Source organism: Lacerta agilis, chromosome 5, assembly GCF_009819535.1.
Source record: "Lacerta agilis isolate rLacAgi1 chromosome 5, rLacAgi1.pri, whole genome shotgun sequence".
Taxonomy (NCBI): Eukaryota; Metazoa; Chordata; class Lepidosauria; order Squamata; family Lacertidae; genus Lacerta; species Lacerta agilis.
Window position 1 is genome coordinate 16874112 of NC_046316.1, and position 17154 is coordinate 16891265.

Genomic DNA, 17154 nt, shown 5'->3' on the forward strand with positions numbered 1-17154 from the left:
TTGTAATGTTTACTACTAGAAATGTTCCAGTTTGTTTTTGTCCCATTTCCATGTGCTAAGAGTGCAAGACTGCTGCTGTTAAAGCATCACAGAAAAACTAAGACAGCGGGATTGTGTATGGTTGACCCACCACTGTTCATAATGCACTATTTGTGCCAATGGCGTATTACAAAGCACACCCACAAAAACCTAAGTCTGCTAAGGCTTGTACTTGCCAATGAGAGCTTTCCTCTCCAAGCAGTAATAGCAGCATGAAATGGAGCAGTTGTTTTTTTGTTCAGAGTTGGGCTAAATCTCTCTGCACATGCAGAATCCCAACACTTCAAACACACAGCCATTTTTAAAAATATATTGGCTCTCTGTTGATGTCTTCAGCATCATATCTAGTTTAGCTCTCAGGGACAGCCTACAATCAAGCAAATATTTCCACTCATTCGTTTTTCGATATGTGGAGGATCAGCTTTTCCTCTTGAAAGCAACATGTGAACATTGTTAGAAAAGGCTGCTTTACAAACTCAACTTTTTATTGAAATATAGTCAATGGAGATTCCACATAAAATGCTCCCCTTTTACAAAAATAGGCACAAAGGAAACCCCCATTGGTTTAAGTGTTCAGCACATGTTTCACTTTCCCCATTCATTTCCCTGATTCTTAGATGGACTTGCTGCTAGCATGATCCAGCCAAAGTTGTCTTTTTGGGGGGAGGGGGCTCCAAATCCTTCAATCTGAGTGTATGCCAAAGCTTTTTCTCTTTGCGTGTTTTTGTAGAATTCTACCTTAAAATCAAATATATAATTTTTTTAAAGATTTGTACAAATAAACCAAATTAGTATCCAAGCCTCCTGCATCAGTGTTCTTATTTCTGCCATGTTGACATCATTCCTTTGGGATATTTAGCTTCAACCATGGATGGCTCCCCTCGGGGAATGGGCCGTGTCTCAGGCAAATCAGACTATTGAGCTTAAGCGCCATCAGGCAGTTTCTTGAGCAAATGTTGCAGAGGGCTTCTAGCTTCTACATAAAACATGAAATCATTCCACTTAGGCTGCTCACTGTGGCTCGTTGGTGATTTGTCCCTTTATAAGAAAGGCTTGGGCAAAGACACGAGGACAGAGTGTTACCAACAAACCCATTCCTGGGCCACTGAGCTCTGCATCCTGTTTCCAACACTGGATATTTCAAGAAGTTTGGAACCATGTGCAACAAGTCCAGAAGTTAAGAGAATGCCCCTCAGTAGTTAGGCACTCAATGCGCTTTCACAAGGTGTTTCAGCTGGGGAGTACTGCCAGACTGGAAGTCTTGCTGGTCCAGACCAAAACTCCCACCATGGTGCTTCCAGCAATGATCAGCATTAGATGCCTCTAGGAAGCTTGTGAGCAAGGCTGTATATTTGACTGTGCCGCAGCCAGGCTCACACGCTTTCCTGCCCCTACTCTCCAGGAGCACCATAAGCACCTGTTGCTTATTTTCCCTTGTAGCACCAGTGCTGCAGGTTAGCTAGTTAACAGGTTAACCATCCTAAAATTTGAGCAATCAATTAACAACAAAAATTTCTTTGTGACCAGAGATGCCAACCCAGTTTTGGAGACTACCAGGTACCCCATGAAAACTTCCAACAGTACCTCTACTAATTTCTGCTCCTTTTTCTTTACCACCAGACAGCTGGACTTTTCCGGGACATTTAACTTCTCCGCAGGGGTCCTTGCAGTGAGGATTCTTTTAAAACAATTTTAGGAGTCTTTAAATCTTCGGGATAGGTGGGAAGAAAACTTCTCTTTTGGTATTATGCGTCAGTATGATTAGATCATAACACTACAGAGGAACTTGTGATGGAACACTGCCCATCCCAAGTCTGAAGACATCTGTCTGGTCTGGAAACTTATGAAAGAGTGCAATATGGGGTTAATTATGCAGGTATAGATATATAGATATTACAGTCTGTTCCTTTGGTCCGTCTTCTTGAAGCTCAACTGGTATCTAGCGAATGAGAGAGAGAAAGGGAGATTGTAGTGGCAATCCACCAAGCCATCGGTTTCTAGAGAAGACAGTACAGTGGTACCCCATGTTACGTATGCAATCCGTTCCGGGTCGTGCCATGTAACCCGGGCGTACTAACACAAACAAACAAAAAGAAAAAACCCAGATGTTTGCGGGTTTTTGCGCATGCACAGAACACTTCTGCGCATCCGCACGTCACAGCGCTCCACGGAGGACTTCTGGGTTGCGGAGGTGCGTAACCCAAATGTACGCAACACGCGGTATGACTTTATTTGTTAAAAAGCGGATGAAGGGTCACATCCCAGTGTTACCCTTCCACTAACAGAAGCAGGGGGTGCAGTTTTCACTTGATTCTTTCCACACACACACCCCAATTCCAGAGGACACCAAATTTTCCAGAGCAGATTTCAGGGAGGCACAGGGTCCTGCAGAGGGGGAATTTCCTCTCGTCCCACCCCACCCCACTAGTGAAGGTTTTGTTAGATTAAAGCCCTTCTGTGAACAGGATTACTTACTTCCTTTACAGAAGGTCAACAGTGACTAGTAGCCGATGAACTTGAAACATATTTCAGTAGTGTTACACATCTTGGGATTTTTAAGGGTACAGCAACCGACCATATTATCCCCCCAAGTGGAGTGATCTTCAGGGTACAACTGCATTATGTGTGCTGCATTGCAACATTTACAAGGGGTTGTGGACACTTGGATAATAGATGTACTACATTTCTCTGTGATTCATACCTTCAAAGATATCCATCAAGGGAGTTCCAGGAGCAAGAGGAACATTCCATGCAGTTTCACTTATGGTGTTGAGCAGGGACTTGACTTCAGAGTCAAGAACATCAACCGTCTTTTCCACCTGCTAATGAGGAAAAGCGATATTTAGGGTAATCCACTTCTACCAGCATCTCCTGAATTAGCCTGGTTCTATTGCTTATTACATGGGTAGGCAAACTAAGGCCCCGGGGCCAGATCCGGCCCAATCACCACCTAAATCCGGCCCGTGGACGGTCCGGGAATCAGCATGTTTTCACATGAGTAGAATGTGTGCTTTTGTTTAAAATGCATCTCTTGAGTTATTTGTGGGGCATAGGAATTCGTTCTTTTTTTGCTACAAAATATAATCCGGCCCACCACAAGGTCTGAGGGAGAGTTTGTCCCTGCTGAAAACGTTTGCTGACTCCTGGCTTAGTATTTTGTGCTAACTCTGCCCAACAGCTTAAATATGGTTTGTTTGTTTCCTTTCTATCCCACCTTTTCCTTCAATGAGCTGGTGTACATGGTTCTCCCCTCCCCATTTTCTCCTCACAACAACCCTGTGAGGTAGGATGTCAGGCTGAGAGACGCTGACTGCCCCTAGGTCACCCAGTGAGTGGGGATTTCCTACCGACAAGCCACTATCAATCCAAAGGCATTGTCTGTTGCTGGCTTATGAATCTTGTCTTGGGCTGTGACTTGATGTTGCATGTGAAGCATAAGACTTGTTTGACCACCCTATTGCAGATGTCCAATCTACAAAGGTCCAAGGCAAGAGCAAGGCTGGAAGAGACGTCAAACGTTTTAGGAAAGAAAGCCATGGTTTGTCTGGTCATCTGGGGGAACAACTTGTGGTCACCACAAGACCGTTCTCTGCTTCACTGAATGGGCTCTGGGAGGCTCTTGCGTGGGTTTTGGAGGCTTTCACGAGAGCCTACCAGAGCCCGGTAAGCAAATCTGAGAGCTTAAATGTTCTTCCCACGATAGGTTTTTAAGCTCTCCGCCTTGCATGCGTTTTAATTTGTGTGATTATGGCTGGCTGGCCGGCCGCCACGCACATAACACTGCAGTTAAATGTGCGTAAGTTGCAAGACCATTGTACCCCATGCCCGTTTGGATTCATCACTCCCACAGTGAATGCAGATGCAGATGGGAGTTCATCCTTTGCAAGCTACATCCACCATAAGCCAACCCTACACCAAAGACTTTGATACACTACAAGCAAGGAGAGATCATCTGTAGAGAGCAGGGTTAGCATTTCTGGTCTTGTGCTGCCCTCTAGTGGACAAGGGTGTTGATTTATTTATTTTTTAATTGATGAGATTAACTGGGGACTGGCCTGGTTTGCATGTACTTGTAATGTTAAACCACCTTCCTCTGGTGTGGTTGATAGGAGGAGTGGTTTTTGTCTTTTGAGTGTATAAATGTATATTATTTTTATTGTAACAGAACAAAATAAAGCTGTAAAGAAAACAAAAACATGAACACACAAACGCCAAAAGAAAAGAAAATGGATATTGTGAGCTAAAAACAAATCAATTTCTTTACCAAAATCATATAGAACACATTAAAGTCCTAAAGTACCAAGTAACACAAACAGGTTTACCTAACCTTGAACCTTGTTGCTCCAATACACTGAAAACAATCCTTTTCACAAAAACCAACTGCCTCCCTATGTTGTCTGGTTCTCGCCATATTTGTAACCTTAACCATATATACACAATGTCCTAAATTCTAATTATCCATTCAAATGAATGGTATCATCCTTTCCCTCCAGTTACAGAAGGTGATCATTCTGCCTACAGTCAAATTCCCTATTTTCTGTGTACAATGCCTTTAACATACAACAAGAGGACCCACTTATAATCTGTAAACCTTTATCACTTCCAATTAAGTTAATGTCCTCCACCAATGCAGGAGTGGACTTTGGTAGTATGGTGCCCTGAGTAGGGACAAAATCTGGTGCCTTCCGTGCTATGCATGCTCTCAAGTGCACAGCGTCATAGTTTTACGCCCCCTCATCTTGGGACCTGTTCAAGGGAACCGCCGTAAACCCAGCACTGTGAAATGTTATGACTTCGGGACACAGCGAGAGTATATACACCACAGCCCAGCATTTGCTATTTTTGCTGTACTATATATCTGATTAAGGCACGACAGCGTTAAGTACCAGCAACACAGAAATTTATAAAAGCTTGGCTTGAGGCTTGCGTTGATTGTTTGCTGGGGAACATTCTGCCAGATCCCATTTCCAAGGATCTGGTGGAATTTCCTGCCCTAGATCTCCCTCCCAGCTGAAGAGGAGTTTTGATTAATTGCAGCTTAGTGGCTCATCTGAACCCACACAAACTGCAGTTACTCTTAACTATAATCTACCAAAAACAAAACATAACCCCAAGCCAACTTCAGACAGTGGTTTATGAAACTGATTTAGTTTACAAAAACTGTATGCTAGAACAGAGTCTTGTAACAAGTCAGACTACTGGTCTATCTGATTCAGGGGTATCAATCTTGCCTAGTAGCCATTCTGCAGGGTTTCAGATATGGGATTTTCACCAAGCCCACCTGGAGCCTGAACCTGGGACCGTTCGCATACAAAGAATGTGCTCTACCACTGAACTGCAAACCCCTCATTTTATGATTAACTATAGTTTGAGGTTCAGATGCAATGGTAAACTGTAGTTAAAATGGAGGGAGAAGCTTCTGCTTTCTTCAAAGCCACACCAGAGGGATTTCGCATGAGCTCATTCTCATACCTCTGAATGTTCCATGCAAATACAGCCAGTGAGGGGTTCTTATACATTGCTGCAAACACACACAAACAGAGGTAAAATGTGCAAAACGTGTGGATGAAGAATCGAGGCAAGAATGCATGTGACAATCAGATTTCTGCCTAGACAAAGTTTCATGCACAGTTGCACCTTGGTTGTCGAACGCCTTGGTACTCCCACGTTTCGGCTCCTGAACGATCAAAATCCAGAAGTGAGTGTTCTGGTTTTCGAACTTTTTTTGGAAGCTGAATGTCCGACGGGGCTTCCGATTGGCTGCAGGAGGTTCCTGCAGCCAATCAGAAGCCGCACTTTGGTTTCTGAATGTTTTGGAAATCAAACAGACTTCCAGAATGGATTCCGTTCAACTTACTGTCGGAACGTTTATATAATATCGTTGCAGAGTTAAACATTCTTTATTTAAACCTGCACAGTGATTGACTCGTTTGAGTCCTTCATCCTTTCTTGATTGTCAATCCCTTTATCCCTCTTAAAATAAAGATATACATGAATCTGATTAATAACCAAAATAAACTAATTTACAGATTAATTCATGTACATATTTAGGTTACAAAACAAAAGATATAAACTATATAAACTGAGACACTCCATCAAAGCATCTACAACCAGCAGCCTAACCTGACCAACAGACCTGACAGATTCATAGATGGCAGTTAGTCATCTCATGTTGAATTGACTGACGTATCTCCCACTTTCAAGGTACGACTGTACTCCCAAAAGTGATCATGGATGATTTGCATTTAACCTGTCCCTCCAAGCTCAAGGCAACATACATGGATTTCCCCTGCACAAACAGGTTATCAACATATATCAAACCATGTGGGGTAGGGTTAAGATGAAAGATGGTGACTAAGCCAAAATTGATGATCATGGCTAAACAGGGATTTAACCCTAGATGTGGTGCTCCATCTACTTCATCACACTGGCTTTAACATCTGCATGGGAAAACCACTATAACTACCCATTGGTTACATAACCCAGTTTTGTTTATTCCAGCTCTCCAGGACTTAAGGCAGAGCAGGAAACTCCCAGCCTTTTCAAAAGCTAAAGACAGCAAGGATTGGACCTGAGGCTTTCCATCCACAATGCATGAGCTGTAATAATGAATCCACGGCCCTGCTTGCTGGTATACTGTCACATCAAATTGCCCCTGAACCTTCCCAGCACAGTAGTTCAGATATTATTTGTAAGTGTCTAAAGCAAGATTCATGAAAAGAAAGATGTTGTATTCCTCACCCCACCTCAGTGTGACACAATTACAGATCTCATGCCCCCTTGACTGCGACCCATATATTGTGCAACCAAATTCTGTGGAAATCCCGAATCAAACCTGGTATTTTAAGTGAGCCATTTTGGAGAGGTACCAAGGAACAGAGTGGAATAGTAACTGTGGCCTGTAACATTGCTCTGCTAGATCGCCTTACCTCTTGGATAGTATCTAAGCGCTTATGAATTGTATTGTGGTCATCACACCAGTCATTCTGCTCCAAACTCCCTGGGAGATCTGTGACAGGATCAGCAGCAACTGCAAGAGGGGGGGCAAGCAAGCAATATTAAAACTTTGCCTGGGCTTTGTTATTCCATGCTAAATTTAGGTTTTGCAAAAATACTTAGAATCCCCCTTATGTGGGAACATCCACTGAAGAGTTGAACTCTTAAGGGTACCACAATTCAGCAGAACTGGGACCTCCTATAGCATCAAACCTCTTCAGGGGTGACTCACCACAGAGATGACCTCTTCTTTCTAAAGTTTACTAGTGTGTGGAGGGAAATATGCCAAAGATCACAACCGTGTGGTTTTTCAATATAATACCAAGAGAACAGAGCAGGCAATTGAACTCTATTAGGGTAAGTTACATTATTTATTGTTTCATTGGTCATCTTGTTGCATTGGACACTGCCACAATCTTAGTTGCCCTCCTCTGCACACGTTCCAGCTTGTCAATATCCTTCTTGAATTGTGGTGCCCAGAACTGGACACGGTATTATATTTGTGGTCTGACCCAGGGAGAATAGAGTGGTACTATTACTTCTCTTGATCTTGTTACAGGTAGGTAGTCGTGTTGGTCTGCTGTAGTTGAAACAAAATAAAAAAAATTCCTTCCAGTAGCACCTTAGAGACCAACTAAGATACCTGGTCTCTGAAGAAGTGTGGATGCACACAAAAGCTCATACCAATAACAAACTTAAGTTGGTCTCTAAGGTGCTACTGGAAGGAATTTTTAAATTTTGTTTTCTTGATCTTGACACTATACTTCTGTTGATGCAGCCTGGAATTACATTAGCTTTTTTTGCTGCTGCATCACACTGTTGACCCGTGTTAAGCTTGTGGACTAGATCCTCAATAAATAGTAATATTGTTTGTAATATTTATGTTGTTTACATCAATAATATTTTGTTGTTGTTAAACATAAGAACAGAAACTGGAGCGCTGTGAGATTAGGCGCATCAGTCCACATAGCGCTAGATCCTAGGAATGTTTAATCTGGCCAATTGAATTCAAGATTACTTACCCGACAGTAAATTAGTATTAGTGCTAATTCTTTACACTGGTTTCTTTATTTTGCCTCTAGCATTGTTTTTATATGAGGGAAGCTATCCCCTCATAATGGCAACACAAAGATCTCTTTTTAAATCTTTATGGAAAGAAAAACAACATGTAATTAAAGAGTAGGGAAAAGGCCCTCCTCAAATATTTGGCCAACCATCAAACCTTAAAAGGTTTGTAGTGGAGGCCCCACCCATTTCAGAATGATGAGTGCAACCAAAACTATGTGGAACTCGCCTGCCTCAAAGTCAGGAAAGTTGGTTAAAAGTGTGTGTAACGCTAAACCACCACGGAGCTTTGGAAAATGTTATTCAGGGGGGAACAGCAAATGTCAACAATGTATTCCCTGACTTAATATGAAAGAGGCCACTTTACACAGGAAACTCAAAAGATGTTACCATAAAATAAGTACAAATGCTGCCAGTTTAAGAAAATGTAGGCTGTCAGCAGGTTTTTAACTTGGCATGGTAACTCTGGCCTGTGGCTGGTATGTATAATCACCTCAATGAGAAATAATGGAATTTCCAAAAAGAATTTATTTCCATTAATTTACTTCCAGAGAGCATATCCCACAGATCCGTCGTATACTTTGTCCCTGCACAACACTGAAAATGTTCAGCTTTAAAACTCATCTAAATACTTCATGCCGCCACAACCTTTTCCTCCCTGGTTATTCCTTTGTTGCAAAACAGTCATCTCACGTCTGCTGCCAAAAACGTTCACCTCTTCTATCACTCAGGCATATGACTACCCTCCTCAAGTTCCTACCCTGGTTTCCTACATCCAGTGAAATCTCTTCACCTCTCTAGTGCTTTCCCCCCCTGGGGGACGCATACCCCTAAACGTTTTGTGAATCTTTGTACTTTTGTCCATTTACTGTGTTTATTTTTCCCGATTTGAACTATAAAATGGTGATTTTCTTGAGTCAAAATGAGAGTACCCCTAAACATTTTTTAAGAAAAAAAGCAATGCCTCTCTCAGAAAAGCCTTAGCGTCCGTAGGTAAGGTTGGGTTGAAACCTGATTAACTGGCCCATGGTCATTGGGCACGTTTCTGGGCTCAGTGGCTATTGGAACATGGGTCTCTCAAGTCCTAATCCAACACTAAGGGTTAACAACAATACCATGCCAACTATTGCTTTGCTCAGCAATATAAACAGGTAAGAAAAAAAAAGGCAGACAGCATTTTTTATTTTGGAATTAACTTTCAAACCACATAATTAATGTGAGTTATTATAATTAAAGAGGCAACGTTCCTAGCTGTAGGACACAGAGCCACACACAGCACGATACAACCAGAATAACTATTTCCACATGTGTTATCAACATCTGCTTGGAATTTCTTGGACCACTGAGTAAGAAGCATGGCAGCTTTGAGGGGTTTTTTTTGCTGAATGCTTTCCTGGACTCATTGTGACTTATTCCTGATTAAAATATTTCTGTTTTCACTTATGCTGGGGAAACCTCAGCAAGTTTAAAATCCTGTTTTTTAATGCATCGTGTACAGCAGATAAGAGAAACACAATTCTGCAAGATAAAACATCAGCCGGCATTGGGGTGTGTGTGTGTAGTTTTGAGTGAAGTAACCACATGAGCACAACCAGTGTTGTGTAGAAAATGGTCTTTTCAAAATAAAAGCTACCAGAAGGCTGGTTCAGATGTGACATTCATGTTTTACGAAGCTGAAAACGAGCATCAGGAATGCCAGCTCCTCCCTTGTCCATTTTTCCTTCACCAACAGACCAGGATCTCTGCATCAAAGCTGGCACACAGGGAATGCGTAGTTCACAAGCCCAACACTCATTTCTGGCTTCATATCTTCACAAAGATAGGAACGTTTTGCCTGACTCCAAACTGGTACAAAACGTCTAAACCTTAACATGTTGTGTCCAAGCTTAGTGGACTGCATATTGCTTAAATCTCATTTAACGAGCAGGCAGAAATAGGGCTTTGGAGGTACAGGGTTCATCCAAGTAGATCTGAAAGAGTATCATCGGACTGCTTCTGCTTCTCCAGATAGCACTGCTTGCTGAAGTCTGTGGATATCACTATTTTGTGGGGTGGGGCGGAATTGGACTAATTGCTCCTTAAATGTAAATTTGAGCTGGACTGCATTTGTCCCACCTTCAGAAAATGCACCTATCCCAAGATGAGGCAGCACACACACCTTCAAAGACAGGGAAATGTTTAGCGCTTTTCTTTTTTTTTTGCTCAAAATTGTTGAGCTTTTTTGGCAAATTCACCCAAAGAAGAAGTTTTTGAGCTGTTTTTAAGGAAAATAGTCAAAAAAACAACAACACTGCCAACATGAGTTGGATTTCCCCAGACATTTTTAGCGATTTTTTGCCCAGACACAGATATGTCCGGGAAATTCCAGACATATGGCAACCATACTAGACACCGAACCACCCCTTCTCACCTGCAGACCCTACCACAAGCTCTCCTCATATGCCTTTGTCAGCAGCCTAATGCCAAAATTTAGGAGGAGGTCCAACCACCAACTTGCCAGAGGAAATGCTTTGCTTGCTATTTGTGCATGTGTATGTTATGCTGTGGAACCCACTTTCTTGGGTTCCATGATCACTGCAGATGGTGACAGCAGTCACAAAATTAGAAGACGCCTACTTCTTGGGAGAAAAGCAATGACAAACCTAGACAGCATCTTAAAAAGCAAAGATATCACCTTGCCGACAAAGGTCCGTATAGTTAAAGCTATGGTTTTCCCAGTAGTAATGTACGGAAGTGAGAGCTGGACCATCAAGAAGGCTGATCGCCGAAGAATTGATGCTTTTGAATTATGGTGCTGGAGGAGACTCTTGAGAGTCCCATGGACTGCAAGAAGATCAAACCTATCCATTCTCAAAGAAATCAGCCCTGAGTGCTCACTGGAAGGACAAATCCTGAAGTTGAGGCTCCAGTACTTTGGCCACCTCATGAGAAGAGAAGACTCCCTAGAAAAGACCCTGATGTTGGGAAAGATGGAGGGCACAAGGAGAAGGGGACGACAGAGGATGAGATGGTTGGACAGTGTTCTCGAAGCTACTAACATGAGTTTGGCCAAACTGTGGGAGGCAGTGAAGGATAGGCGTGCCTGGCGTGCTCTGGTCCATGGGGTCATGAAGAGTCGGACATGACTGAACGACTGAACAACAACAATGTTATGCTGTTGCTAAAATAAAGACATGGTGGGGCAGAGCCAGTGAAAATGGTGGCAAGCCAAAGAGGCGAAGTTTCCTCATAAGCCTGAATAATTTGGTTCAGGCTGTTTCTTGTGGTTGCTTTCTTCTGTACTCTAGTGTGAGCTAGCCTCATAAAGCAGCAGGGTGGAACATAAGTTCTGATAGAACAAAACAAAGATTCTTAACAGTGAATTGCAGCCAAGGGAGAGAGTTGATTTCTATCTGGGAGCGGAATATACTGAGGTCATTCTCTCCAGCAGAGACCATTTCTTATGCACAGCCTATTTTGATTAATGCAAAAAAACAAACCACCATTTCTTTCCTTAAGATATGTAGCCTCAAAGCAGCAAATGTCAAATTGTTCTTGGTGCATTCTCAGTTAACACAGTATGACTGTCTGGCTCATTCCCATGTCAACTGAGTCAACCATCTCCCTGGGATCCTCTCCAATGCACAAAAATTCCTCCTCTAGCAAAGCAACGTGAAACAGGTTCCTTGGAAAATATAGGCACCTGAATGCATGTCTCTCTTATATCGCGAGGTCAAACAAAAGATCCATAGAGCCGAGGTGATTTTTGTCTGGGTGTTTTTGTCCCACTAGGTTTCGTTTACTTGACAACGTCCCCTCTGTCCAAAATATTACGTCAGGGAAATAAGAACTCGCTTGACTTAATTCTGTGCTTGCTTTGGCTATCCTTCCTTGCGCTCGGGAAGAAGATAAATATTTCTGAGAGGACTAAGAGCATTTTCAATTGCTCTTCAGTGGGAGATGGAGTTATGTGTCTGTGTGATTATGGTGATACTTAGCAGCGATAAGAGTTCTTCAGAGTGTTCAAAGTACTTTACATATATTACCTCGGAGTTAAAATTCTGACAAGCCTGTAAGATCTGAGCTACCTGGAATAGTCCATACCCTCCAAGTGTCCCGATTTTCCAGGGATAGCCCAAGAATTACAAAAGTCATCTTGGCTTCTGTTTGGATCCTGGAAGGTCCTTATTTACCCTGCCAGTGCTGCAGTAGCCGAGGCTGGAGAGGAAGATGAGCCAGGCTTGTACAGAGCAGTGACAGTGGCTGCCAGGAGCATCCCATGGTCTCTCCATGGCCAATGATGCCAATGGAGCTTGCAGTGGCTGCTGGAGAGTGGGCAAGGAGGAGGAGAGGCTGCCCCTGCCAAGGCCCAGCCCTGTGTGACATGTCAGCTCTGAGGGGCAGGCAAAGGGCAGGGCTAGCCTGGGAGGAAAGCAAGTCTTGATTTAAAAAATAATAATACATTGTGTGTTTGCATCTAAGCTTGCCCCTTTCCAAAATTTACTTATTGCTATCTGTTTCTCTTTGTGTAAATCTACCAAAGAATAAAATAGAACAGAGGACTGTCCAGAGCTATGGAGGCTTAATTAAAGCTGTAGCAGACATGGTAAGCTTCTGCATCTTGTGTAAAACCTTTCACACTTGTGGCTGATATTATATTTTTGTTACTTTAAGGTAAAAGTAGTTGCCATCGATTCCCACACACTTGTCACAGATTGAGGGGAATTTTCTCTTGGTAGTTTTCTCATGTACTCCTCTGGAAATCACTTCAGCTGTAACTGGACATTAGAAGTTTGCAGATGCCAGAAAGAAATGGCAACCACTGAAAAAGCTGTTTTAGGCACGTCTGAGAGTTTGCATGTGCACTGATGTGATTTGAGGTTGGGTTTTTTTAAATCTGCAGAGCCCATCGCAAAATACTTTGGAGATTCCCCTCAGGACAAAACTAGAGGTGATGGTGAAAACCTGTTCACTTGAACCCAGGTATATCCCAAACATGCATATAATAGGGGGCAGGTGACAGTTGTTGTTGTAAAAGAGCAGCACAGGTGTTGGGCACGAAATCCTCTGTACCTGCAGTGCCCATGACCTCCCCTCTCTCACACTCCACTGTCCTCCCAGTTTGGCATCTAAAAACAGGGCTTTTCCTCTTTGCTTTTCCCCCTTTGCAAAAAAAGCTGCAAAACTTTTAGCTGATCCTCAAAAAAAAACAGGGCTTTTCCCTTTGCAAAAAAAGCTGCAAAACATTTAGCTGATCCTCAAAAAAACAGGGCTTTTAGAGGAGGAAAACCAGGAAAAACTTTTTCCTGGGTTTCCTCTAAAAACGAGGTGCGTCCTATGGAGAGAAAAATACGGTACCTCAGTAATTCTTATAACAGCCCTGTAAGGTAGTTCTACATTTTTATTATTATTCCCATACTGCAGATTTGAGGCCAAGGTTGAGAGACAGTGGCTTGACCTGGCAATTGAGAACGGGAATTGAGGCAGGAATTGTCCTGACTTATAGCTTATTACTCACTGCTTCTACATAATGACTAAAGCAAATTCACAAGAGGGAAGTGAGGATCTACAAGTGGGATTTGCAACCTATGTTTACTGTGATATAGGCTGGCAGGCAGCATCTATATACCTGGATAAAAGTAATTAATGCTTGAAGAAATGCCGCAAAAACAACCTGTCTACACAGCCCTTTAGCATTTCTATGCAATACCGAAAGAACAAAGTATAAGGGGAGGTGGAAATGTACCCAACGGAGAGAGTGTAAGAGAAGCATGAAAACCTATCCCATGGCAAAAAAACAAAAATCTTTGCAGATTTTAAGCACCGTCTAGCAAGGATTTTTATACCCTGTTCATTTCAGTGAGGAAGTTAAACACTGGCAAAGTTTTATTCTACTGAAATAAATTTTAGCCAAATTCTATGCAAATTAATTCAGAAGTGGGAAATTCAATTATACTCCAAAGTACGTATGCATACAGCTGCACCCTTCATATTGTTTGCCTTCGCTAGATTGCACCCTTATTCAAGAAGAAGAAGAAGAAGAGTTTTGATTTGATATCCCGCTTTTCACTACCTGAAGGAGTCTCAAAGCGGCTAACATTCTCCTTTCCCTTCCTCCCCCACAACAAACACTCTGTGAGGTGAGTGAGGCTGAGAGACTTCAGAGAAGTGTGACTAGCCGAAGGTCACCCAGCAGTTGCATGTGGAGGAGTGGAGACACGAACCCGGTTCCCCAGATAACGAGTCTACCGCTCTTAACCACTACACCACACTGGTATCTTTAAAACATCACAAAGGTATCTTTAAAACATTTCTACACGCTAAAAGTCAAAGATCCAGCATTGTGCAAACCCTTTGTATTTTCCCTGCTAAAATATGCAGTCCAATAAAACTTAGGAGTGGGAAACACAGCACTATTAACCAAGGAAAAACTTTAGAGGTAGGCTAACAAGCATCTTCATTACTAGCTTCTTGAAACACTGAAATTCTCAGAGCAATATAATTCTCAAGCTCTCCAAAACTGAATGCTGTTCAGAGGGCCATATGACTGACAAAAGTGAATCGCACTTCAACCTGCATACCATTTTGGTGATATTACTCTGACTTTTGGCGAAGCCTGACAAGCAGGACTACTGCATATTTTTGAGCCCTGTAAAAGTTTATAGTTTGCGTCTATAAAACATGATCTCCAATTGCACAGGGGTCGTGCTTCTTATATAGGGCTTTCCTTATGTGAACTTCAGAAGTTAAAACATCCCACTGGCTGTTCTGAACCAAGAATAAGCACATTATCATATTTCTATCCATCTCTATCGATTCGCTTCCGATGGCTGCTCTTCCCTTGAGCAGATCATGCTTCTACAAGCTGCCGGTTTTGAAAGACTTACCCAATCCTTGTCCATTCAGCATTAAAATAAAAAGCAGAGGCCAAATGCAAAGCATAGTTTCAGAGACTCCGTCCGGAGGAATCTCTCCTGGTCCAGCAGATGAAGAGAAATAAGCAGCCTCTCTCCCCAGTATGCACCGGCCCTCTGCAGAACAGTTTGGATTGGCAGCCGGAGAATCGGGAGGAAATAGTCTCTGGCTGCCGAGCCAAGTTTCTTAGGCGGTCCTCGCCTTCCTTTCTCCCCACCCCCATCCAAGCCACCCTTTAAATTCCACATAGGGACCAGTCACCCAGGGAAACTCATTCTAGGCCAAATCTGCTGAAGCGAAAGGTGGGGTGTGTGAGAGTTTGTTATTAACTTATACGGAGCATGAATGGAATGTGCCGGAAAAGAGCTCCGCTGAACACAACGAATTGGATCAAGCACAAAGCAGCTGCCTTGGATTTCTGTATGCATAGTTTTTAATCACTCTGCAGGAGAAAACAACGTGGGGTTCACCAGTCAGGCCTATTATTACTTGTTTGATTAGATTTCTTTAAGAATTCCACTCTGTCTTGAAAGCTCAGTGCAGGTTACCATAGTTCCAGTATTTTTACTTGTACTCACAAACTTAAGATTCCCCGCATAAACATAAATCGGAGGCATAGGAAATAGGCTTTATACCACGTCAGACAAATAATTTATCACACCCAACACTGTCTACAACAGAGATGGGGAACCTTTTGGGCTCCAGGGGTCAGATCCCACCCTGGGGGGCAACATTGACGGTGGGTGGGACAATTCACCTGCTCAAATCCCTCGTGTGGGTTTCCACACAAGGGATTTTGAAAGCTAGCTGGCTATCAGGTGCTTGGGAACTGCAGCACAAGGGGGATTGCCTGCCTTACGCTTCCCGCTTTGGAAAGCCCAAAGCATAGTACTGGCAAAACATGGGCGTATCCAGGATTTATGTCGGGGGGGGGCAGGACACCCACCAGTCATCATCCTCTGTCTGGCTCCATCTAGCAGATTTAGAATGAAATGTCTCGGCAACTGTTTTAAATTACTTTCTTTTGACCCCAACTGCTTAGAAAAATCTCTCAAAACCTTTCTACAATTTCTACTTTTAGTTAAGTATTCTCATTTATTTACTTGATTTAAGGGGCAGCTGCCCCTGTTCCCCTCCAAATATGCCCATGTGACAGAGCACTTCTTCCCCTGGGGGGGAGTGAAAGAACACTGCATTTTTCAAGTATTGGCTGTGCAAGGGAGAAGTCCTTCTCACAGCCAACGCCTGCAATGGGTATTTAGGACCCCCCCCATACATCAGCTGACAAGCGGGGGGGGGGCAAGGTCAAATACTGATGATTTGGCTGCACGTGCCTGTTCCCTGCTGTGAACAGGCACGCACAGTGAACACAAAATCAAGAGAATTGTGCTCTGTTGTCTTGCCCATCAGCTGATGTCATGAGTTGCACAAGCTGATCACCAAGTGGGAATGGTTTGGGGTACATAGTATCATGGGGCAAGACTGACCTGCAGGCTGCGGGTCCGCCACTCTGGTCTACACTGACTGGAAGCAAATCTGTTATGTCTTGAGCTTGGATCCCAGAACAATAGGCAGGTAGGATTCTAGAATGCAGTAACTTGATTGGCCCGTAGGAGCTGTCCAATCCGGCTCCAGTAGGGGAGTTTGAATGAGCCTATCAGGTGTGACTGATGGTGTAAATAAAGTATATATATAGCCATGGTCTGGGCGGGGCAAAGACACAGGATGACTGACTGTTTTTACTATGAGCTGAAATGAAAACCAATGGCTCTACACTGAATAAAATCTCAAGGGTTTCCGAGTGGCATCTTTCCCAATCCTACCTGGAAATGCTGGGGACGGAACCTGGGATCTCTTGCATATGAAACAATCTCTTGGCTGCTACACTTCACTAAAATGGTTAATCAACTGCTGTATTAATTTATTACTGTTGCACTTTTACCCCACCCTTTCTCTAAGGAGATCTCAGGGCAGCATCCATAGGCTATCATCAATGGCTATGCTGCCTGGGGCTGGTGGGAGCTGGAGCCCAACAAAAACAACATGTAAAAAAAATAGGGACTTTAAAAAACAAACAAGCAACAACCTACAATTTTAAATACAGCTTCAATTTTGGCATACAGTCTTCTTCAGTGGTGGAAATTGTTTGCTGCTTCAGAA

General features: G+C 43.0%; 1 protein-coding gene across 2 annotated transcripts; it reads right to left on the reverse strand.

Moving 5' to 3' along the window:
• Positions 1-722: 722 nt before the first annotated feature.
• On the reverse strand, positions 723-15205 carry PLAC9 (placenta associated 9). Of its 2 annotated transcripts, none has more exons than XM_033148732.1 (4): positions 14967-15205; positions 6969-7069; positions 2741-2858; positions 723-1978 (listed from the first exon to the last, which is right to left on the reverse strand). In XM_033148732.1, the coding sequence occupies exons 1-4, from the start codon at positions 15019-15021 to the stop codon at positions 1968-1970; spliced, it is 285 nt and encodes a 94-aa protein (XP_033004623.1). In that variant the 5' UTR covers positions 15022-15205; the 3' UTR covers positions 723-1967. The 2 variants fall into 2 exon arrangements, with proteins under 2 accessions (XP_033004623.1, XP_033004622.1); XM_033148731.1 differs by having other exon boundaries at positions 2741-2861; positions 14967-15188.
• Positions 15206-17154: the final 1949 nt, after the last annotated feature.